This window comes from Bactrocera tryoni, chromosome 2 (assembly GCF_016617805.1).
Source record: "Bactrocera tryoni isolate S06 chromosome 2, CSIRO_BtryS06_freeze2, whole genome shotgun sequence".
NCBI lineage: Eukaryota > Metazoa > Arthropoda > Insecta > Diptera > Tephritidae > Bactrocera > Bactrocera tryoni.
In genome coordinates, this window is record NC_052500.1 from 7,792,415 (window position 1) to 7,818,786 (window position 26,372).

The following is a 26,372-nucleotide window of genomic DNA, read 5'->3' on the forward strand; positions in this document are numbered from 1 at the left end:
GAATGTTTTATATATTATTGCTACAATTATTTAACTTATATCAATTATACTTACATTTCCGATCTCGAAGTTCTGCCGCATGAGCAAGTACAGTGATGCCGAAGCCTGTGAGCGTATAGCCGGCAGCAATGACCCGCAATGCTTCAATAGTAAGAAACATAGATCTGCACAGATGTCCGTCTCTTCGTCGAACAGTAAATTGGGGAATTTGAAAATCAATGAACGTTGAGAGGCGAACAGATTTTGTAGCGATAATGTGCTTTGATTACGCGACAACGCATGGAGCATCACTTTCAACACTGTACCCAAGAGATTGTGGTGCATTTCCGAGTTGGTGGCAACTTGTACAATGATTTCCAAAGCATCCAAAATAATCAATGCGATCTCGGTGGCCAGTGAGCCTTCGATAAAATGATTCAGTTCGAGTTCGGGGTCCGCTTTGGTGGCGTTGTCATAGAATTGCGAGCGATATGGCATCTGATCTTTGCGCCAACGAAATTTCTCCGTCGAATTGCGATCTTTACGTCTGTTGATGAGATCATAACGCGCCGAATTCGTGCCACGTATGCATTCCTCCAGTTTTTCCTTAAGGTCGGTCGGTTTACGAAAACTCTGCGTATTACGTTTGAGTGATGGCAAACGCTTTTGACCTTTATACTCGAAGCAAGGTATACAGGTGTTTAATAACTGCAGCATTTGATGCACCCGATGCGGATTGAGACCGAGCAACCAGCGATATAAGACGCTACGTTCCAGATTCTTCAGAACCCAGATGCAACAAGCGAGCAAATGTCGTGTGTTTTCGCTACTCAACTGAGATTTATTTTTTATCTGCTCATTGAGATAGTTATAGGTGCGATTGCCAGAGTTAGCGTAATTGAAATCGGTGTTAATTGTGGATGTGGAAAGACTTTGGTGGGGACCCTGATAGTCCTCCAATAAACCCATGCTTTGCAGACGATCGTTTGTATCAGTGAGATATGCGTGTAGTTGTGGTATAACATCCATGACGACGCCCAGTAGGGGCAAATATAGCGAAGCTACACGTGCACGCGCCTCCACTTCACTGTAGCGTGGATCTAAATCGTGTGACGTCATCAGATTGCGTATGCAACGTATGGCTTTACCGTGCAGCTGGGGATTGCTGTAATTAAGAAAGATTAATGAAATTAGTTCAGTGTTTATTATTATTTGGCAGTTTTAATTGAGTCGCTACATACGGCACTTCAAGAACTGTCGCCAAATCGCTCAAAACCAAACCGACAAGAAAATGTTGTTGACGAAAATCGGCGCTCAAATCCGCGTGCAAAGCGCGCTCCATGGAACTCTGGAAAGATATAAAATGAAAAATTACAATTTTCTAATAACTAAATGAGTTAAACTCACATAAGAAGTTTGACTATTGCTCGACGTGGTGCTCGGCGTTGGACTGCAGGGCGCTGATACAGTGGTGTAGGGCGTGCCGAAAGGCAAATTCAATGCCACAAAGTGCTCATGACTGCATACTATGCGTAAAAAGTCGATTTTGTAATTCATTAAGTCCGGTATGGAGGCATTCTTCGATATCAAGACTTTATAATAAGTTTTGATGAGACCAAACACAAAACCGCGATCCATTATGCTAAACAGATCGAATATGAAGAAACCCAAGCTGGCATTTAGCGATTGCGCCAACTTCGGTTCCTCACTGTGATAGCCCACCACTTTAGTGGTTACCAAATGCACAAGTGTCGAAATGTCATCGGTAAATTGGTGCGGGAAACGTTGTTTGCGTGGTGCAGTCAAAGCGCTGCTGTAATCTAAATGCTCAATCATGGATTTGACAATCAATTCGAAGAGAAACCACGAATTGGACATTGCCAGTTCGGTTGCTTTGCCGCTGGCCACGACCCAATGTAATGCCAATTCTTCATGTAGCAAGCGGATTTGACCATCGCGACTACTAAATGTGGGCGACAATTCTAGCGTGTGCTCTAAATATAAAAATTTCGTATTATTATATTTTAGTAGAAAAAATTTATATATATTATATACCTTTGCGATCCAAACTGCGTCCAATGGATACATTTTCGTAGAGACTGTATGTTTCGGCGGCATTAGCCGATATCTCTTCGGCATTACTGCGACTGTAAGTTATGCGTCGCTTGCCACCAAATGGATGTGGTATGCGGCATTGGAACTGTACGTAGGTGGAGAGTAAAGCCTGACGGCCATACTGATCCACCACCAAGTCATCGTTTAGTATCTAGAGGTTTGTTTAGATTAGAAATTGTGGGATAACGGTACATTCAGAAATTAATATAAGTATTCAAGGCATGTGAAAATACCTACCGAGAGATTTGCCGACACCATACAAAGCATTTCGAAGACGGTCGAACCTAGTGAAATTGGTTGACCGCCAATTTTATAGGCCGTCACTAAAAGCTCTATTAATTTATCCAAAACCAAATGCAGATTCTTCACCAATGGTTCACGCTCAGCACTAGCAATCTCCAGCAGTGCTTTTTTCATTTCATTCTCCATATTGCCCTCACCAATGCGTGGCGGTATTTTGCGTGAATCCAAATAATCGCATGTGAGAAAGAAACTATAATGAAAATGTGAATTAAATTCGATATAAATTTATATTTATGTTTATTACCCGTCCAAGTGTGGATCCAATGTGTGTACTGCCGTAACAGCATCCACTGTTATCGTAAAGACGGGACGATGGTTATCCAGCCATTTAGTGCCGGGTAAGTGTACATTCGGTGGTATGAATGAATAATTCTCTGGTGGTGTTTCCACCATGACAGGCAATTGAAATTCGCCCACTTTCAATTTGCCATCCTGCAGCAGAGGCAGCCACGTGTAACCAACGGGCGTTTCAACAGAGGGTTGCACCTCTTGCGGTTTCTTTTGACACGAAACATGGTAGAGCGTAAAGAAGAGATGATGATTTTGTTTAATATTCGCTGGTAGTGCAAATTTGATTTCATCATAGAATGTTGGACATTTGTTATGATAGTTGACCGCAGTGAAGGCTTCGCTGGCATATTCTGGACATGAAGATTTGCCATAAATGGCATTTACTGCATCCATTTGTGTTTCACCGGCCATCAATTGTACGCGTACAGCGATGTTGCGTGCCGAACCGGCGCGTGAGGAGAAATTCAACTCTTTTGGTGAGACGAAGAGCAAATTGCGGTATGTGTAATGTGGATTATAGATAGCGGTGGAAGGAAATTCCAATATTTCCTTGATTGGACGCGTTTTATCTTCGGGATAAGGATCGACTTTGGCTAATTCGGGTGTTAAAGCGTTTTTCACCTCTTCGGGACAAGGTAAAATTTCCAGTTTTATTGAACCGGGTATGCATTTATATTTTTTCATTGCATTACTGGGACGTTTCAACTCGGCTAAAAATTTGTAGAGGTCTTCGTCCTTCATTTTATCCGATTCCTGTTGAATAAAGTAAAGCATAAATAAATTATATATACAAGAGATTTTATTTTAACACCTACTTGTTTGAAGAAACTAGATACTGTGATCGTTATGGGTCGGAAAGTTTCAATGACATTTGCGAAGTCATCCAGTGACCAGGATCGCCGCTTCTCTTTGCGTTCTAGCGAACCCCGGCGCGTTAATGTGCCGCTCATATCGTTCGCTTTACGGCGTAGTTGATCAAAACTACTAGTGGATGCTTTGCGATCTAAATTTTTTTTGGAAATAATTATAAAATACAAATAATTTTTTTTTTTCAATTTAAATAACTCACCTAAACTGTTAGAGCTCACGGCTGACGTTAAATTACCACCAATTGTGGTGTCTTTCTCTGCATTAGCAGCAACAGCATCTTTATTTTCCACATTCTCACCATTAAATATGCTATTCAAGTAAATACCAGTCCATGCGAATGGCATACGATATTTACCCAAACGCTCACAGAAATCAGCAGCATTCGATTTGGCTTTCTCGCGATATTTATCTTTGTCGTCTTTTAAATACGGTTCCACTGAATCTTTGATATCACCCTGTAATACTTTTTCCAAACGTATGACTAGAAATATGTCGCTACTCGGATATGTTATCTCAAAAATGCCTGCACGACTTTGTGTACTTGCGTCTGCGCAACGCACATGTGTGCTGAGCATACGTTTCAAATTATCTGAATTCATATCAAAGTAGAAATTTTCAGATATCTTTTTACGCTCTTTCGCATCGTAGATTGCCATTGTGGCGAAAATTGGTTCCACTTCTAATTCCAGTCGTAACTGCAAACATTTCACCAGTATGCGATGACCCAAATGTTCCATGGGTATTTCAGCTGGTAAACGTCGTTCGATAACATCCTCTGGATCAGCTTCAGGATAAAGTGAAAAGAGTGCTTCCTGTCGATCTTCTTGTCGACGAGACTCATTCGTTTGATCAATTTGTTCCGGTGGCACATCATCTAATAAATTTGGTATTAGTGGATCATTTACTGAACGTCGCAAATCAAAACTAGCCCAAGAGCCGCGCGGCGTCAATGTATCTGTGCATGAACTAACTGACGACAAACTGGCGATTGATTGTCGTGAACTGGGTGTGCAACTATCGCTTTTGTCTGTTAGGTTCTCATCGAAAGAGGTGAATTCTTTGTCGATCTCAAACTCTTGCTGATAGGCAGATGGACTGATGGTGCCACGGTCGATGCGCTCGCGTGAACAACAGGAACTGGAGTAGTGACGCTGTGCGTATTCGACTACTTTCCATGGACGTGTATAACAATTCACGCATTCCTGCACATACAGTGGTAGTTCGGCGCTGAGAAAAATATTTACTCTTTATTTTACTGTACATGCAAGCTTATGTGAAAACTACTTACATATTTTCCTTTGGCACAACATGTTCGATGGTGCGTATCTTACGCGGAATGATTTTAACAGCCACATCAGTAGGTGGAAAATCAAGTATATGCTTCAGTGGGTCCCTATTCAATATGTTCATGTGTTGTGTGAGAAATTCTTCATAATCCAACGGCTCAACGGGTTCCGTAAGCGAAAGCTGAGTTAGAAATGAAATTTTGTAAATATTTGTGGTCTGAAAATTAATTAAGAGGAATCTAAACAGATTAAAAAGACTTCAGTCTTAATATTATTTTGGTTGCCCAGTAGCAATAATTTTGTTGCAGTAGCAGTAATTTTGATCGTTCAGTTTGTACGGCAGCTATATGCTATAGTGATCCGATGCAAGTTCCTACAAATGAGCAGATTCTTAAAAAGAAAATATCGTATGTAGAATTTTAGATTGATTTCTCAAAAACTGAGTGACTAGTTCTCTTATATATGTACATATGGACATGGCTAATTCGATTCTTCTTGTCATGCTGATCATTTATTTATGTACATACATAAATTCTCAGTTTTACACATAAAACTATTTTGTAGGATACGGTTTTATTACATGGGGTGAGCGACCTGCATTTGTGTAACCACACATAAGCCCCACCCAATTTTCAAGCAGCTTACATCACCCCTCCTCCCACCTCCAAAACTTACTATTCATAGAAACTCACCGTTGATGAACACATTGAGCCGGAGTCCACTGCCTTTGTTTGCAAATGATTAACAACGACATTTTTCCGCACCTCGGACGAATTGTGCCTGCGTATACAGTTAGTAAAAGTGAAAATTTTTAGTTTTGGGGAAAGTAAATGGAAACCCACACATAGTCGTGCTCATGTACTGAGCTGAGCCGGTTAATTTCCGGCTGCGTGAAAAAGCACTTACTTCGTTAATTTCTGCGCAAAAGAACGCTGTGAACCAGACATTTTGTAAACTATATTAACTTTTAATAAGATTCATAAAAATTTCTGTTTATTTTGTTACTAAAACTTCATATTTATGCACTTTGCCAATCGGTCGATTTTTCCACTGTGTACAAGTGAAAATAAAAATGGCCGCTGGCTACTTCGCCCAACTGTCACTTTTGACAGTTGACATTTTTGTTTATTTTTCAAAACTGTCAAAAGTGACAAACAGCTGCTTGATGTAAATAAACCATTTATTTACTTTTAAACAGCTGTTGCAAACTGTTGCGTTTGTTTACAAACAATGTTTGTTGGTGTTGGTGTTTGTTTACTTTTTCTGAGGCGAATTCGGGTATATCGATGACGTTTTGTTTACATTAATTTGGTGGTTGTATGCGTGCGTCATGTTTGAACTTTCGAAGCGTATTATCATCTGTCATTTGAAAAGTGCTCTAAGCGAGCTTTTGTCGGTTTCAAAAGTTTTAATTTGTTGAAAAGAATGTTTATATGAAAAATTTCAACGATCATTAAAAATACTTGATTTGACCGATATCAAATATTTTCAGCAACTCCTGAAATCATCCGATACTCCAGATAACGGTTATGTTGAAAACTACCAAAAACTTCATAAATAAATAAACCATAAACATTATAATATTAAGTCAACCGCGGTTCGAAAATTTTTATATTACATACATACATACTTACATACATATGTACATACATTAGTCATTTAGTCAAAATGGATAAAATCAGGTCAATAATTCCCCTATCCCATCAATATCTGAATTCTCGTTAGGCAACTCAGTAAGCATATTTTTCTACGTATACATACATACATATATGTATGTATGCACCTATTGGGGGTTAGGGAAAGTACTGCCTTTATTTCATCAATGTTACCACGACTTAGTATTAACAGAAAAATATGCTTACTGAGTTGCCTAACGAGAATTCAGATATTGATGGGATAGGGGAATTATTGACCTGATTTTATCCATTTTGACTAAAGGGCACATTATTACCATGAAAAATATTCTTTGAATTTTATTAATCTCAAAATTGACCGATCTAGCCATCTAAAAAAAATAAAACAATGATGTATTCCTGATAAGTATGAATGTCCAACCACAAGAAGCTGCAAAACTGAATTAATTTATTTTTTTTTATAAAATAGGAATTGTTTTCCTTAGAAATAAAGGAAAGAAAGATTTTTTTCAGTAATTTTTTAACTTTGTAAAATTTTTTAAAAATATTAAAAAGTTCATTTTTTTATTTTTTGATACTTCATGTGATAGAGAGATGTGCATTCATGCCATATTTTAAGTAAATCGCCAGATTAGAACTTGAGTAATTGCGAAAAAATAGTAGTATCGATAAAAACGCGTTTAAATCGCGAAAGATTTTTGAAGGGAAACCGACAGATTTAATTCTTGCCAATAACATACTCATAAATAAATATTAGGGATATTTCTTCGTTTTTTTTCAAGCGCAGAATATTTAAAAAATTCATTTAATCGCATCATTCATCAAAGTCAGCCTACATGCATAATTTTAATTTATTTTTGTAAAATACATATGTATATGCAACATACATATGTACATATATACAAATTTTACGTTCTCTTTTGATTGCTATCTCAAAAACAAACATCAAAACGCACAAACACGTGATTTATCAACAATATACACATACATAAGTATGTACATATGCACATCTCTATGTGAATAATATCTGATATTCATCAAAATTTATTACACATACATATACTAGTACATACATACATACAAATATTGAACTTTAAATGATTCTGACAATAAATTTATTTATTTATTTATTTTTATTAATTTATTCTTACATTTAATTCCGTTTACGATTTACTAAATAAAAAAATCGGACGTCTGTAAATCGAATTTAATTAATTCGTTTGTGATTTGGGGCTTTCGTGTAGTTCCGTTTGGAAAGGCAACAAACACAAACACTCACACCAAGTAATAATAAGTCTCAAAAAAAAAAGAGAGAACACGATCGCATCGCTTGTTCGTGTTTTGTCACATGATTTCAAGGTTGAGGCAAACGAGTTCCATCTTCTGCCAAATTATATAGACGAGTCGGTGGGTCTGTATTGTAAGGTGAATGTGTAGCCTAGCATTCACTTGTTGTTCGAGCTCTGCAATTCTACATTAGTTCAAAGTATGACGCTCGAATTCAGCCACGCTAGATAATTAAAGATTATGAAAGAAGATGCTGCGACACGACGCAGATCAAATAACATTAGAAGTGTTATTATGAAATCGGTTATTTATGGATTCACGCTTCTGCACCGTTCTGTGCCGTGCGTTGATCTCTGTGCTATTTCTTGTTTTTCTGCATGTCTGTATGTATGTATGTATGTATTCTTATACATTTTATGTGCTCAAATTCAAATTAAATTTTTTCTGATTGTTATATCGTGATCCTTTCACTTTGATGCGAACACCGTCTGTCAAATATTCGTATGTACATACATATATACATATGTACATACCAAGAAGGCGACAGAAAACCATAATAAGCAAGATGGAATGCAAACATAGCATAAAAATAAATAATTTTTTTTTTTACGAGTGATCATGTCAGATTTACCAAAGCTTCTTAATCATGACGTATATAATCTACATATAGTACTTCCTTTATGTAGATAAATGGCGGATTCGTACTCACAGCCACTGGCTTTAGGCCTGTGTTACTTCAATTCGACAGTCACTGGAAGTACAAAATATTCGCGTTTACTCTACTACACTTTCATTCAGTCTTATTCAGAAACTTTCTTTGATGTACTTTTAGAATTTTAGGTTAGGTTAAGAGGTCGATCCAAACAGGGATCTCACTTTGACAGCTTAGAACGTCAGTCCGTTGTGTTACCAAAAACTCCTATATAATAGATCAGAAGACCCTTAAAGAACGACAAAGTCTTTAGAGCTTATAACAAATTTGCTGAAACGGCAAATGTCAGTTTCGGCTGTGTCTCCTGGTCGCCGAAAGTAAGACTGCCGAGATGTTCCATGAAATTTAGAATATCCAGTCTGATATAATATCTATATTATATATTTCCCTCTCTTCTTTTTTTGCGATTTCTTATCAGTATCTATATGCATAGCGTTGACAGACTTCCTTTCATTATTTTTCAAAATATATTGTTTTTTAATGTAGCTCTACTGAATTATTTTAATAGTTTTTCCGATTGCGTCGAATTTGGCAAATTTTTGTACGTTTTGTTTTATAAACTTTCCATGACAAACGTAGGAGACTACAGATCGTAGACTAAGAGGCTCACATGTTCTTCTTCTACTTACTTAAACGACTTTTGCCGAGTCAAAATTGTACGTCAGTCGTTTCTTTCACGAAAAGTGGTTTTCGGAACGGACCCGGTCTTGTTCATAGTGCCTCAGAAGAAGATTTCACACTCCAGTTTCATACTCAGCCTAATTTAGCATTTGTTGGGATGAATGACAATGACCTTGCTTTTTTAATACAATTTAAAGCATGTGGAAAAACGATGCGTCTGTTTGGGACAACGGTTACAATGCCTTCTAATAATGCGAGCTGCCTTTTAGAACATTCGAAAATTCGGATTTCAATCAATTCGGAGTGCTTATTCACAATTCTGACTGAGTTGCTCTGAGTTGATAAGGAGGACTGATGGATTTAAAGTGTAGCCTTTCCACATAAGCAATTCATCCGAAGATTTGAAATTTTCAACCGAGCTATGACCGACTGACGCAATTCGTTAACGCACATGTATGATATGAATCAGAAGTCTTGGGTACGGTCAGTTTCTGGAGCATTTTTAATGACAAAATTGCAGTATTTATACATACAAGAATTTTTTCCTTTTCCACAAAAACTATAGAATGATCTATATAGTTGGCCCTAATTGTTCGCTCAAAGTCTGAGCTCTAATGATGGTAGTATTTCTTTAAGATCTCGAAGTAAACTTAGACATTTTTTGACTTTATGATCCTAAATTAGATATAAGAAGTATTCTCTTGCAGTTGATAAGAGTCATGGTCTATGGATGAAGTATATGAAGAAAATTGCCATGAGTACATCTACTCCACCGACTATTATCTCAGCGCTACTATAAATAAGGTCTTATGTAGCGAGTTTAAGTAGTGGCTTCTCACTCATTACCTTGAAGCTGAAATGAGTTATACTACCAGAGGTTAGTATAAGTGGCTGTAGTCTCACGCACTTTTGCGCCAAATTCCTTGTAGACTGCCATATACGGTATATTAAGTATATTTATGATCCCTGATCTAACCAAAAGCATATTTTGAAGGGACAATTTATTAAATGGTTTTATTTTAGACAGCTATATTAAAGTCAGCCACGTTTTAGTACTACATACTGGGTTTAATTTATGTTTATGGATGTGATTTCTGCGCCAATTGAAATGCGAAAAACCGATAAAGATAAATCTTTTGCACATTAGCATACAAGTGAGTTCTTAATGCATTTGCATATCGATACACATGGAGGCGCATATCAACTTCCGCCAATCAGACTTGCATTTTTGATTGTTTTTTGCCAATTTTTCACACATCTTTAGCACTTCTTTCTGAGAGCTATTGTTTTTGCCGTTTTTCATTTTTTACGCATTTATAATGCAAAAGCAGACATTAAAATTGCATTGACAAAATATTTCCTTTTTATACCTTTTTACATCACAACCTTGACGGCGAACACTTTGAGGGACAAAACTGATGCGGTCAAGAACCCAATTTCAACTCGCCGTCAGCTTAACCTTAAACACCTGCCATTCATTTATATAATACTGGACAGGCCATTTGCATATAAACACCTACACACTTGAAGGTGAAATAAAACAAAAAAAAAACTATATGTCTGTGCTGAATTTTTGGAAAATGCACTTTTAATATCCAGAAATGCACACCGTTACCATCACCACCATAATTTATATTGCAATAACTTTGTCGCTGACAATCGAAAGTGAAACATGAAAATTATTAACTAATTAATGCGGTAGGAAATCCGCACGTCGACCGTTGATAACTGGATATTTTTTACGACTGTGCGTGTGACATACTTATAGAATTTACAACCGGCGGGTTATTGACATCGAAACCCTTCATCGAGTTCACTGAACATTTTTTTTTGGCTTGTCTCTTAACGCTTTGCGACAAATTGAGGTGAACGGATGTGGATGGCGGACGACCTTCTCTGGCCGGATTCGTTTTAGAAGTTTGGTCGAGGCTTTCCACCTATTTACTGTGTGTCCTTTAATGTAAATCAGAAATCAGAGGTGCTAGTAAAATACTATAAGCGATTTATGGTTTTTGAGAAACTTATGACCTCAGATATGTTCAGATTTAGGGGTTGTATGCAGTTCGAATTTTCAAAAAATCGTTTTTTTTTTATATATCGATCCGGCGAGTATTTTCGAAGTTACACGCAAATTTGAAAAGGCGTTTCAGAGTGCTTGGAAATGCATTTAAAATTTAAAACAAGTTTTTCTCAAAATGGTGTTTTTAAAGTCGATGACCAACATTACTCGAAAACGGCTAAACGGATTAGTCTCAAGTTTTAATACGAGCTTCTTAAATATATTTTTTAGTAATTAATCGAAAAATTTTTTTCACCGACATATATTTTATTTAAGGCCGAAATTTTGGTAAAAATTGATTTTTTTTAGAAACCACCTCTTTGTCAAATAATTTTATCATTCCTTCGATCATCATTCCTTCGATTTGCCTGAAGCGATGCAGCTTTTTCGAATAGAAGATGATATGATCCAATAGGATAGAGAGTTTCTAGAGAGGGTATATTAAGTATGCCACGAAGTTTGTAACACCTTTAAACGAAATATACACATATTTAAAATATTAGTGGGACGAGCTGAGTTGATATAGCCATGTCCCTATGTCTTTTCATCTGTCTGTATATACGCCAACTCTCTCCGTTTTTCAGATATCGATGTGAAATTTTGCGCATATCCTTATCCTCTGAATAAGTTGTTCATTTGTCGCAAACCTCAATATTGGATCACTATAGCATATAAACTGACCGATACAAATCAAGTTATTGTATTGAAAACTTTTTTATTTGAGGAATTACCTCCACAAAATTTGGCATCGATTATTATAGAAGGCAACGCTATAATTATCGAACATCCTGTTGACAGATCAAAATTACGATAAAGAAAAATAAAAGATCTTTTTTTACCATTTTATACTATAGGAAATGCGTGAAGGGTATTATAGCTTTGAAGTTAAAGTTTTACTTGTATTTGCTTAAAATCGATCAGGAAGTTTGTGAAATATGAAATACCATATAATTGTGGGCGGTATCGCCATGATAGTCGTAATTATGAACTGATGAATAATTGTGTGTAACTTTTTAAATGACGTGCAGTGTATTTCCTTGAGGTTAGTTATAAGAGTTTAAATCAGCGTTATGACGTTCATAAAATTTCAAATTAAACGTTTTTGGGAAAATTTGTGAGTTTTTAATTTTGAAATCAATATAATAAATATAGTCATGCGTTCACCACGATTGTGACTCAGCAGCAGCAATAAAAAAAATCAATATTATTGATGTAGATATGAATAAATGTACATCTGCTGTACTTATAATATATATACATACATACATACATATGTACCTATATAATTAAAATTGCCGTGAACTTGGCGCTTATCCATTATTGGTTAACAGTTCCTTGTGCACTTTTTTGTCTGTTTCAACTTGAGTATTTCTAAATGTGCTAAGCATACATACATATATACATACCCACATAAATAATTATTTATATACATTTGCTGATCGCGTTTCATCGATTATTTTTACCCTCTAAAATATAAAATTTTGAATGGCTTAGAGATTCCTCCTCACGCACTCTTAGCTGACCTTGCGCATATTTTATGAAATTAACGATTAAGAGAAACATATGCATAAATATTCGAGAAATTAAAAAGTAAATGCAAAAACTACAACAAAAAACGTTAAGAGCATTTAAATGCCATAAATAAATTTCGCAGCCAACCTAGCTGTCAGTAAATAATGTGCGTTCGCATATTAATTGAGCGCGTGATTGAGCGATTTAGGTTTTTCATTTCATTTTATTAATTTAATAAAATATTTTTTTACTTTTAAATTATTTTTATTTCATTGAATCTGCCAATTGGGATCCACGCACCGCTCGCACAATTAGTGGTGATTTGCGGTCGCTCTGATTGCTGCACATAAATAAATCACTATAATTTGCATGAAACGCTACAGAAGGCTAAAAATTGCTTTGCTGTTGATGGTTGTCCTCTTAAATCACCTATTTTAGTGTTTAAGTCTTGCAAGTCCTTACTTTTTTAAGGGGTCAGTAAGGTAATCTGGCCTGTTTTTTTGACTTTTTTTCATAGAAATTTTTATTCTACAATAGAACTTTTTTTACATATCATGAGATATATAGTGGAGTGTATAAATAAATTTTTTCGGAATTGGCTGGGTGAATGAGATGCGTTTTTCACTGGCGGGCACGATTCCTCATGTTTGGATCATCTGAAACACAAAAACCCAATTTATTCTTAATAGGTACGTGATTGGTTATCGTCCCTACTAGAATCATGAAAAAATGTTGATAAATAAAAAAGTAATTTACGTTTTTTTTTTTAATTTTTCCCTACGTTTTTAACATAAATTTGAAGAATTTAAACATTGTCAATAAATTATAAAAAAGTAAGGGACGATAGCCAGGCGTTTTGTGAACATTAAAAAAAAATTAAGCAAATCGGTTGAGTAGTTTGACCGGAGTCAGGTCCACCAGTTTAAAAAAGTGTTTTTTGAGAAAAACGCGTTTAAAGTTTGAGGTGTGCACTCCGAGCGCTCCGAATGTCGAGCGGTATTATTATTTTTGGGTCTTTTTCGAAACCTTCTAATGATAAAGTGGGTTTCTACATTAATTCTAAGGGTATAAGGGAACAGAAAAGATAAAAAAAAAAAATTGAAAAAGGATTACACTACTAACCCCTTAAATTTGTTTTGACTATTATTGGCGTTATAATCAGATTCTAGAGAATATGTTTTCCTGGAGTAGTACAGCCAGGTTGGCTGCTTGGTGAGACAGGCGATAAAGACATTTTTTTACTAAGGCTCTGATTTACGCGGACAAATCAAATCGTATACTTTTGATCAGCCGGTTGGGCGAGATTCACGAGGGTCTAAAATCGTCGGATAAGTTTGTGAATCAATAAAAATAATGGTCTTAAGATAAGGCGATTATTTGAAGGGTTTGAAAATGTCTTTTCTCTCGAGCACGTTGCATTTTATTTGAACACTGTGATAGGGATAGTCGAAAAAGCCTTTTCGTATTTTGTCAATAGATGCCATTGCAGTCGTATATTTCCAGTGGTCCATACCATATAGTGTTGGAAAGCTTCATTTAACCAAAAAAAAAAAATCGGGGAAGTTGAAAAAAAGTTACAGCTCTTCAAAAATTAGTGAAAACTAAAAAAAACGTTAACTTCGGCTGCACCGAAGCTAATGTACTCTTCACAGTTGCATTTCTTTTAGTAACTATGTGTTCAGTTTGTTTGGAATCTATATATTATAGTAATCCGATCTGAACAATTTCTTCCTATATTATATTATTTATATTAGCAATAACTCATAACAAATATGAATATATCTTGTCAAATGTGAAAGTTTTCCATTCAAAAACTTGATTCCGATCGTTCAGTTTGTTTGCAGCTATACCACTATGTTATAGTGGTCCGATATCGGCAGTTCCGACAAATGAGCAGCTTCTTGAAGAGAAAATGACGTTTGCAAAATTTCAAAACGATATCTTAAAAACTGAGGGACTAGTTCGTATATATACAGACAGACAGACGGACTCAACATACTGATCATTTATAGATATACCTTAAAGGGTCTCCGACGCTAACTTCTGGGTGTTACAAACTTAATAAACCCTGTTCAGGGTATAATAATGAAGAAATTTGGTGTAAAAAAGGGAAGAATACCACGCAAGCCCTAAAGAAATTTGTGAAATTTACGGAGACGATGCGTTATTAGTTCATGTAGCACAACAATGGTTCGCTCGCTTCCGTTCGGGAAGTTTCGAAATTTCGATTTACACTGATGAAAGTTTTACACTGATAGAATAATGTCTCTAGCGAAAAAATGGCAAAAAGTGGTCGACCAAAATGGTACATATTTTTTTATTTATTTATTATTATAAAAATAAAATTATAAATTAGACAAAATTTTATTAGAAATACAAAAGGACTTTTTCGACTACGCAATATTTCCTGAATAATTCTCGTGTAACTAAGCATTTTCAAAGCAAACGTGACAATAAAAAAAAAAAAATATTTGTAAAACCTCCCGAAAAGCAAACTAACTGCAAAAAATTAAAAAAAGGTTCGTAAACACATTCGAAAAATTAGGTGAATTCGTAAAGTTTTTCTAGATCCGCTGAAGGTTGCGATCTAAGGGAGGTGAACCAAAAGTTTCGGTGCACTAAATTACAATTTTCACTTATAGTATAACATATCTACGAATATCATAATTAAGAGTTTAGAAATACATACATATATGAATCCTAAAATCTCAGCCACGCTTCATCTATAGTCTAATTCGATATAAGAGCATAAAAATATAATAAACAATAGTTTATATTATTTTTCACTCTAATTGTATGTATGTATGTCCATTCATATATTCATATATGTTTATAATACTTTGAATGGAATTTGGGTGGACACATTGTCTAGCTATTAAAGTAATCATTGCTGTTCCGGCAGTTTTGTCACTTCTTTTGTAATACGAGTATTCAACATTTCGAAATGCCTATGAGTTCAATAAAACAAACAGCAGCGGGATTTGTTAATACGCATACACATCCACACGACTTTATTTCATATGTATTCATATCCAATATGTAGTTTGTATACAAATGCAAATGTGCCGAAAAGAGTTACGAATAGCAAAATTTGAATATCAATCAAAGGCAGATGTTAACACATCAAAAGTCGTCAAACAATGGGCTCGACCAGTGTTTATGTATGTGTAGGTATTTACGTATAATTTAAACAAAAACATAAAACATAATTCACACACGTCGCTCTGTGGTAATGCCGGTGATGTTTTCATTATTTATATACTATATACATACATATATATTTTATATCCACCAGCTGAACTTTGCTAACACATTTTTCTGCAATACAACTGCTACACTAAAATGGCGATAAGCCTCTTAAGTTGATATTAGTGTAATTAGCATACGACTCTTAGTGACTCTTACTTGTGAACTGAGAAGAAACAAAACACTATTGAATTAAAACCATGTAAGGCAAACACAAAAATAAGTAAAATCAAAGGGGTAAATAAAAAATTGAAAGAAAAACTTAGATACGCGTGACCCATATTTATAGCTGCCAGTTAGGCTGGTGACTACTTAACATAACCAAAAAAATGCCAGAAATAAAATATAGTGAAAATAGTTTTAGGAAAATAAGCTTATTATGTAATTGTAGGTATAAATTAACTTCAAAACATTTGGTTTGAAAATGAAAAATTACTTGTTTTGTCATTATTATTAATAATTTTTATTAATTATTATTAATTTATTAGCTATATTTTTCTATACAACTAAGCTCTGATGATTTCGTTGAAGATATTGCGCTTGTTTCAGAATTCTCTTAATTATACTCTGAAAGGGTACATTTAGTTTGCTACGGAGTTTGTAACATCCAGAAGAAAACGTTCGAGACCCTATAAAATATATATATATAAGTATGAAAAAAAAATTGTCCATAATTTCAAAACTCTTTCTTACTTATTCTTCAAAAACTATGTCATCTCCCTCCAAGTAAAAAACAGTAAAGTAAGATTCATCGAAACAGGAATAGCCATCAATGCGCGAAGAGATTCACGTTTAATGCCTTCAAATGACTCAAAACCGTTCTCCCGGAGCGGTCGTTTGAATTTGCTGAATAGTACGAAGTAACACGGAGCTAAATCAGGCGAATGCGGTAGTTGAGGCACAATAGGGGCTGAAAACTTTGCGAAACAATAACGAAGAATTAATGCAGTACGCGACAGGGCATTCATAATTCCGGCTTCTTTGTACGAAGTTCAGAGCGCACCACACCTCGTTCATCGAAGAAAACTGTCGTAATAATACTGATTTTTGTTTTAATCTTCGAAGAAATTGTACAGATTCAAATCACATTATATCGAGGCGTGCATTTACCTCGTGACTTTCAAATCACATAACATCGCGCCGGGAGTGTCACCTAAGCACTGGCCAGGCACTGTGCCTGCTTTGCTTAAATAGAGCCAGCTGGTGGTCAGCTTGGCGCCAAATCACATCACATCGCGGCGCGAGAGTCAGATAAGCACTGGCCAGGCACTGTGCCTGCTTTGCTTATATAGAGCTAGATGGCGGCCAGCTTCGCGCCAAATCACATCACAAAGCAGCGCGAGAGTCACATGAGCACTGGCCAGGCACTGTGCCTGCTTTGCTTATATAGAGCCAGCTGGCGGCCAGCTTCGCGCCAATTCACATTACATCGCGGCGTGAGAGTCAGATAAGCACTGGCCAGGCACTGTGCCTGCTTTGCTTATATAGAGCTAGCTGGCGGCCAGCTTTGCGCCAAATCACATCACATCGCGGCGCGAGAGTCAGATAAGCACTGACCAGGCACTGTGCCTGCTTTGCTTATGTAGAGCCAGATGGCGGCCAGCTTCGCGCCAAATCACATCACAAAGCAGCGCGAAAGTCGCATGAGCACTGGCCAGGCACTGTGCCTGCTTTGCTTATATAGAGCCAGATGGCGGCCAGCTTCGAGCCAAATCACATCACAAAGCAGCGCGAGAGTCAGATAAGCACTGGCCAGGCACTGTGCCTGCTTTGCTTATATAGAGCCAGCTTGCGGCCAGCTTTGCGCCAAATCACATCACATCGCGGAGCGAGAGTCAGATAAGCACTGACCAGGCACTGTGCCTGCTTTGCTTATATAGAGCCAGCTGGCGGCCAGCTTCGCGCCAATTCACATCACATCGCGGCGTGAGAGTCAGATAAGCACTGGACAGGCACTGTGTCTGCTTTGCTTATATAGAGCCAGCTGGCGGCCAGCTTCGCGCCAATTCACATCACATCGCGGCGTGAGAGTCAGATAAGCACTGGCCAGGCACAATGCCTGCTTTGCTTATATAGAGCCAGCTGGCGGCCAGCTTGGCGCCAAATCACATCACATCGCGGCGCGAGAGTCAGATAAGCACTGGCCATGCACTGTGCCTGCTTTGCTTATGTAGAGACACCTGGCGGCCAGGCCAAATCACATCAGAAAGCAGCGCGAAAGTCACATGAGCACTGGCCAGGCAGTGTGCCTGCTTTGCTTATATAGAGCTAGATGGCGGCCAGCTTCGCGCCAAATCACATCACATCGTGGCGTGAGAGTCAGATAAGCACTGGCCAGGCACTGTGCCTGCTTTGCTTATATAGAGCCAGCTGGCGGCCAGCTTCGCGCCAAATCACATCACATCGCGGCGCGAGAGTCAGATAAGCACTGGCCATGCACTGTGCCTGCTTTGCTTATATAGAGCCAGCTGGCGGCCAGCTTCGCGCCAATTCACATCACATCGCGGCGTGAGAGTCAGATAAGCACTGGCCAGGCACTGTGCCTGCTTTGCTTATATAGAGCCAGCTGGCGGCCAGCTTCGCGCCAAATCACATCACATCGCGGCGCGAGAGTCAGATAAGCACTGGCCAGGCACTGTGCCTGCTTTGCTTATATAGACACAGCTGGCGGTCAGCTTCGCGCCAAATCACATCACATCGTGGCGTGAGAGTCAGATAAGCACTGGCCAGGCACTGTGCCTGCTTTGCTTATATAGAGCCAGATGGCGGCCAGCTTCGCGCCAAATCACATCACAAAGCAGCGCGAAAGTCACATGAGCACTGGCCAGGCACTGTGCCTGCTTTGCTTATATAGAGCCAGATGGCGGCCAGCTTCGCGCCAAATCACATCACAAAGCAGCGCGAAAGTCACATGAGCACTGGCCAGGCACTGTGCCTGCTTTGCTTATATAGAGCCAGATGGCGGCCAGCTTCGCGCCAAATCACATCACAAAGCAGCGCGAAAGTCGCATGAGAACTGGCCAGGCAGTGTGCCTGCTTTGCTTATATAGAGCTAGCTGGCGGCCAGCTTTGCGCCAAATCACATCACATCGCGGCGCGAGAGTCAGATAAGCACTGACCAGGCACTGTGCCTGCTTTGCTTTTATAGAGCTAGCTGGCGGCCAGCTTTGCGCCAAATCACATCACATCGCGGCGCGAGAGTCAGATAAGCACTGACCAGGCACTGTGCCTGCTTTGCTTATATAGAGCCAGCTGGCGGCCAGCTTCGCGCCAAATCACATCACAAAGCAGCGCGAAAGTCAGATAAGCACTGGCCAGGCACTGTGCCTGCTTTGCTTATATAGAGCCAGCTGGCGGCCAGCTTCGCGCCAATTCACATTACATCGCGGCGTGAGAGTCAGATAAGCACTGGCCAGGCACTGTGCCTGCTTTGCTTATATAGAGCTAGATGGCGGCCAGCTTCGCGCCAAATCACATCACATCGTGGCGTGAGAGTCAGATAAGCACTGGCCAGGCACTGTGCCTGCTTTGCTTATATAGACACAGCTGGCGGTCAGCTTCGCGCCAAATCACATCACAAAGCAGCGCGAAAGTCAGATAAGCACTGGCCAGGCACTGTGCCTGCTTTGCTTATATAGAGCCAGATGGCGGCCAGCTTCGCGCCAAATCACATCACATCGCGGCGTGAGAGTCAGATAAGCACTGGCCAGGCACTGTGCCTGCTTTGCTTATATAGAGCCAGCTGGCGGCCAGCTTCGCGCCAATTCACATCACATCGCGGTGTGAGAGTCAGATAAGCACTGGCCAGACACTGTGCCTGCTTTGCTTATATAGAGCTAGATGGCGGCCAGCTTCGCGCCAAATCACATCATATCGCGGCGCGAGGGTCAGATAAGCACTGACCAGGCACTGTGCCTGCTTTGCTTATATAGAGCCAGATGGCGGCCAGCTTCGCGCCAAATCACATCACAAAGCAGCGCGAAAGTCGCATGAGCACTGGCCAGGCACTGTGCCTGCTTTGCTTATATAGAGCCAGCTGGCGGCCAGCTTCGCGCCAATTCACATTACATCGCGGCGTGAGAGTCAGATAAGCACTGGCCAGGCACTGTGCCTGCTTTGCTTATATAGAGCCAGCTGGCGGCCAGCTTCGCGCCAAATCACATCACATAGCAGCGCGAGAGTCAGATAAGCACTGGCCAGGCACTGTGCCTGCTTTGCTTATATAGAGCTAGCTGGCGGCCAGCTTCGCGCCAAATCACATCATATCGCGGCGCGAGAGTCAGATAAGCACTGACCAGGCACTGTGCCTGCTTTACTTATATAGAGCCAGCTGGCGGCCAGCTTTGTGCCAATTCACATCACTTAGCAGCGCGGGAGTCAGATAAGCACTGGCCAAGCACTGTGCCTGCTTTGCTTATATAGAGCTAGATGGCGGCCAGCTTCGCGCCAAATCACATCACATCGTGGCGTGAGAGTCAGATAAGCACTGGCCAGGCACTGTGCCTGCTTTGCTTATATAGAGCCAGCTGGCGGCCAGCTTCGCGCCAATTCACATTACATCGCGGCGTGAGAGTCAGACAAGCACTGGCCAGGCACTGTGCCTGCTTTACTTATATAGAGCCAGCTGGCGACCAGCTTCTCGCCAAATCACATCATGTCGAATTTCAAATCACATCAAGTCGAATTTCAAATCACATAACCGAACCGACCGAACAAAATCAATTTCTTGAATAAAAATTTTTTATTTTCTAAGGGTATTTTAGCTTCAGTAAACCGAAGTTAACATTTTTTCCTATTTTTTTTATCATTATGGAGCAATACTTTAGATGGAGCTATATCAGCATTGTTATTTTTTATGCATTTTGAGGCTTACAAAACGTCTTTTCATCCATCAAGTCAGACTGAGGCATTGAGCTATAAACAAACCATTTTTTTTTGTGAAAAAATTCTGAACTCATTCTTTTGAACAAATCAAGAAGGCTTTGTTTTGAAATTGATATTTTTAGTTATTTTTGCATGAGACCAGGGAAGGAAGGAATGGAGATTTAGTAGACCCTTGTTTTAAGGTTGAAATAGATCATTCCTTTTAAAAAGAAGATTTCTGCCTATCTAGATTTCTAGAGTTAACTATTTTATTGGCCAAAATATTATTTTTTTTTTTTTCAAATCAAGAAATCATGATTGCGTGGCAGGCTAACTGATTTTAGACCTCATTTTTGCTATCGGTAGAACAACATATTTAACAAATGTTGATAATTTTCTTGTATGTAAAATCAAAAAAACGACTTACCATTTTTAGGAATCCCTGCACTGCTCATAGCTACATAGTAAGAATCGAATCTCGTTTTAGAACGAGAGAATCTCAATTGCGTGATCTTCTCCATACCGATATCTAGAGCAATAAAACATAATAGTATTATTTATCATTTATGAATATACAAGTATGTACGGATATGTATTTATTACGACAGTGAGTAAGATGCAAATTGCTATTAATTATAAAATCTAAGTTGGACACATCTGCTTACTTAAACTAAATTATTTATGATAAGTGGGGGAAAAAATTTTATAAATATTAATTCGTTTCTGGTGGCGCCAACTATCTGAAACAGTTGTGAATTTAAAGCAAATCTACAATAATTTGTATTAGGTGCCATAAAGGCTTAAATCAAAAGACGATTAAGGCTTAGAGACACATACATATATAACCATATTTAAACTTACTTTGCATTAATTATATACATATTTGCATACATACCTACATAAATTATATATCCGATACCAGAAAAATTTAATTAATGCACTGCATGTCTTAATACCGATGGAAAATATATAATCGAATATATCAGCACAAATCTATAAATATTTTGAGTACGCAAATTTAAATACAATTTATTTTCTACGTTAATTAATTAATAAAACAACAAAACAGCTGTTTGAAATGCTGACGTCGCTTGCCTGTATACTTCATACTGCTAAATTAAAAAATTATTTTTTACCAAAACTTTGCTAAGGTCGCCAATGACCACGAAAACACAGTCGAATAATTTGTTTTTAATTTTTTTCTGCCACAAATATTGCGTTTTCTATACGAGGAGATTCTTCGCATATCTGCATACATTCAGATATCTTCAATATTTCTTTTTTAGCTAATTTCAGATGATGATAAGCAACAAGTGAATGCTGATGACAAAGCCGGAAGTGTGCGGCGCTTGGTGGTGCCTTACGGAGTTTCAACGAATTTCAGCAATCAAATACACCATAACGTTTAAAAAGCAACAACAACAGAAAAAAATGAAAAAAATGTTTATAAAGAAACGGAACAATTAAATGAAGAAGCTGTTACTTCCGTTCATTAAAAATTTTAATATGCAGCCAACAACAACAATAAGCTGAAATTTGCTAATAAAGAAGAGAGAAATAATCAAAAGCATGGAAATAACACCAAATCTTCGGCCACTTCGCTTTAACGCATTTATAAATGCATGCCATCTTATATATGTACATATGTATGTATGTGGGTATGTTCACATATGTGTGTTTGTATGTTAGTTAATGCCTAACGAAGATAAGTGGCCTGAAACAGCTAATAATATTAATTTAAATGATAACAGTTTCTCTGACCAACAGCAAGGTTAAGTATACCAAGATTAGTAGGGTATTCACACATGGTGAGGCACCTGTTGTTATGCTAATAAGCTTGTGTATAAAGTTTTTTTAAACTCATTATGGAACATAGAACACTTTATTTTATAAATTTATAATAAACTAGTTCAAAACGCGCCAAATTCAGCAATTCATAATAAATTTCATATTAAAAAAAATTATTAAAGAAAATTTTAATAAAACTAGGTTTTATACATTTTTTTATATTGCGCCACCTATTGGACAAATTTATAGTAAAAAGGAAAGCTTTACGCGATTATTATGGATTTCTAAAAATTTCAAAACGAAAGCCGCGAAAATATTACATAACAATCAGCTGAAGGCCAAGCTTTCATAAAAGTAATAGTCTAATGTCTTAACATTCTCACTGCATGCTTCAATGTTACCTCTATTTACATATACATACATATATAACGTAGATGCTCTTAAGTATGTTTCCCATACGCAATTAGGGCCTCTATATATGGGTGTTCCAAGGCTCAGACTTTATGTGTTTCTTTATCACCCATTGCTTCAAATAGTTGAATGGTCTTATGCAGCTGAGAGGGGTTGGAACATTCCCAATATGATTATGGTGTTTATATGTTATGTACATACATACATATATATGTTAGTTTAGGAAAATAGCCTGATAACTCGTGAGGCCACGAATAATCCCACTTGAACTGCTATAGACCGTTTGATGCCCAGAACCCCTAGGTATGGATAAAAAAACGTGGCTTAACGACACAACGCCTAGAGTCTGCCACAAACTCATTAAGGCGGTTAATATCAATTCCAGCCAATTTACCGGATTCGTAAAAAGTATGGCAGCCAAGATGATTCAACCTTAGTCTGGTGAAACCTGGACAGTAGAGAAGAAAGTGTCTAGATATTTCCAACTCTTCTTCCTCTTTGTCACTGTAAAAAAGAATCCTCTAGAATCTTTAGCCACACCGCATCAGTTGAAGCTAGTGACACTGTTACTGTCAATGGAGAGCGGTATAGATCGCTGATAACTAACTTTTTATGGCCGCAATCGGAAGAAGTTGAACTTGGCAACATGTGGTTCCAACAAGATGGTGCTATGTGCTACACAGAACGTGCCACAACCGAATTATTGCGAGAAAAGTTTGTAGATTCGACTAAGACATTGTATGGCATCTAAGAAGTTGTGATTTAGCTCAATTAGACTACCACTGAAGTCAAAACTAATTTTTCGCGTATCAATTACTTAAACAGAAAAATTTTCTCACCAAAAAATTTGTCTACAAAAATATATTCACCTACTTAATTTAGAAAAATCTCGAATATCATATAAACATACAAATTTGTTAGTATATTTGTCAGTATGAATATAAATTCAGATGTAATCTTTTGGCATGCAGAATCGTTTTGTTGCCAATTGGGGTTAAACATGTTTCTTTTCTAGAGAATTTTGCAAATTCATGCCGCAGAAAGATTACACAATAATACTATTTTGAAGTTCCTTTAGATTTTTTTGTGCTAAACGAACAATAACGATGTATTTATATAGACATGGGAGTGTGCTAGTAATAACTTGGAGCTTAATATTGGCGATGGTTTATGGCACCAAAAAGATAAAGCACCACTTAAGGCGTGATGAATTTCATGATTTCTATGCTTTAACTACAGCGAGGCTTAAAAGTTTTTACATACATACATACATATATACTTACATACCAACTTGTAGTGTCAATAACAATTATACGCTCATGCAGAAAATGACTTGCATTAAAGTGATTAGTGGAGAAATATTCGAATGTATTAATTTTATATTATTTATAATTAACGTAAAGTTACGACGAATAAATTGGACTTTGCGAGCCTGTCAGTGTCATCTCTTGTAAGCCGAATTTTGCTCATAATGGGTAGGCATAGCCGATAAATTCTTGGAAATTACTTTTACTTATTATTTATTATAATCATCGGTTTCGCTAGACTACAAAGGAATATACGAAAAATTGTTAGAGCGATGAGCAGACAGTTCTGAATTTCCAGCTCAAGTCATGCTTCATAACTTTAAGTTCTATATTTTTGTATTGGTAGAATATATGAGTAGAGAAATTGTCGGGCAAAATTATAGAAAACCACTTTAGGTTATCACTAAACTGCAGATATTACAGCCTTTAGTATTCGTAAAACATTTATTATAACATAAATAAGACGAAGAGATATCGCTTCGCTCAATGGGTCCTTGACAAGTTCCAAGAAGACCCGACGTTTTCGAACCAAATGGAGATGAGGTTCAAAGCGTATGTAAACAAACAAAATTGCCGCATTTAGGACGAAGAGTAACCTGAAGAGATTCAGGAGCTAAAATTTTGGTTCAGAAAAAACAAGGGTGTGGTATGATTTGTGGGCCGGTGGAATCATCGGTTCATATTTCTTCAAAAATGATGCAACCGTTATTGCGCCATTATAACCGACTATTTGATGCCTAAAATTGAAGCTGGTGATCTCGGCATCAATCAATTCATTTATTGAGAGAACACTTCGGTGAGCAGATAATTCCACGTTTTGGTTCGATCGACTGGCCACCAAGATTGTATGATATCACACCGTTAGACTTTTTCCTATGGGGATATGTTAAGTTAGGATTTGGAGCAAAACATCACGCGTGTCATTCGCCAGTTATTTACCAGTCGAAATGCTCAAATGAGTCATTGAAAATTGTACTCAACGAATGGATCATTGGAGAGAGAATGAAAGTGATATTCTCCAAAAAATAAATGCCAAAGAATGTTATTTCAATTGATAATAAACATTCCCCTTTAAATTTGAAGTTTCTGTATTTTTTCTTTAAGAAAGTAGGGAACCTCGGCCTGGTTCACCCTTCATAGTACGGTATAAGATAATTTTGGACTATTCGTTTGATGAAAATTTCACCATTCAAAGATCTTGAACTTCAAAAAGTAGGAAAACATAATAATAAAGTGAGGAAGTGCATTTTCAGGAAAATTAATTGCTAATATCAAAACTTTCAGAATTCTTGAATTTCAGGTCTTTATATATATTTTATGCCCTCTGAAATTTCCTATATCAGCCACTACCAAACCAATTGGAATAAAATTCCGTGGAAAACATCTCTTCGATATAAATACAACTGGCCGACTAAAACCAAGATAAAGATCTTGTTATACTCTCTCATGATTAAGAAATGCACTTATGAAGTATAATATAGCTTTGGTGCAACCGAAATTGACGTTGCCTCTTGTTTTTTTGTTTTTGTTTTATAAAATAATCGCAAATACTTTTTGATTTTTTCTTTTTAATTATGTCCGAATCAGCTTTTCACACGATTGTCGATTATGCAGACTAACTTCGATGAATCAATTTGCTTTCATTTTCATACTTTTAAATATGCAACTCTATATTTTTCTTAGTTATTATATTCCCTTGAGTGTTATAATTAGAAATGTTTGCCTTTTGAATTAGTCATAAGATCGATTCTGTGCAATTTAATAAATCAGTCAAGCTGCTGAGCGTTGACTGACAAATTAGATGAGTAAATAGTCTGTTAGCTGGCGCATTAATTCAAAACTATCATCGTGTGTTTTACGTAATCGTTGAGGTCGTGATTTCCCTTTACGCATCATAAATTTGTGCCACATCCGTGTATTGTAAAATATGATTGCTGTGATTGAAGACTGATTGCACAGCAAATGTATGCGCTTTTTTCCTAACACCCGAGGAATACAATTCACTGAAGCTGTGCAACTTAAACTATCTATATTATGTACATATGTTCGTATGTAGGAATGTGTTTGACTAATGAAACACCCAAAGTA

General features: G+C 37.5%; 1 protein-coding gene across 5 annotated transcripts in view; it reads right to left on the reverse strand.

Annotated features, from left to right (window-relative positions):
- Window positions 1-26,372, reverse strand: part of LOC120767463 (dedicator of cytokinesis protein 7) — a 66,632-nt gene that overhangs the window by 2,452 nt on the left and 37,808 nt on the right. For 4 of the 5 annotated variants that reach the window (XM_040093550.1, XM_040093546.1, XM_040093549.1 and 1 more), the window contains exons 1-11: window positions 5,751-5,886; window positions 5,537-5,624; window positions 4,847-5,025; window positions 3,758-4,785; window positions 3,504-3,691; window positions 2,642-3,441; window positions 2,332-2,587; window positions 2,035-2,245; window positions 1,387-1,973; window positions 1,221-1,327; window positions 55-1,144 (exon numbers count right to left, since the gene is read on the reverse strand). In XM_040093550.1, the coding sequence (XP_039949484.1) occupies window positions 55-1,144; window positions 1,221-1,327; window positions 1,387-1,973; window positions 2,035-2,245; window positions 2,332-2,587; window positions 2,642-3,441; window positions 3,504-3,691; window positions 3,758-4,785; window positions 4,847-5,025; window positions 5,537-5,624; window positions 5,751-5,791 (4,575 nt within the window). In that variant the 5' untranslated portion in view covers window positions 5,792-5,886. Of the gene's footprint in view, window positions 1-54; window positions 1,145-1,220; window positions 1,328-1,386; window positions 1,974-2,034; window positions 2,246-2,331; window positions 2,588-2,641; window positions 3,442-3,503; window positions 3,692-3,757; window positions 4,786-4,846; window positions 5,026-5,536; window positions 5,625-5,750; window positions 5,887-21,205; window positions 21,308-26,372 lie in introns of those variants that run through there. The other variant, XM_040093551.1, reaches the window with a different exon arrangement.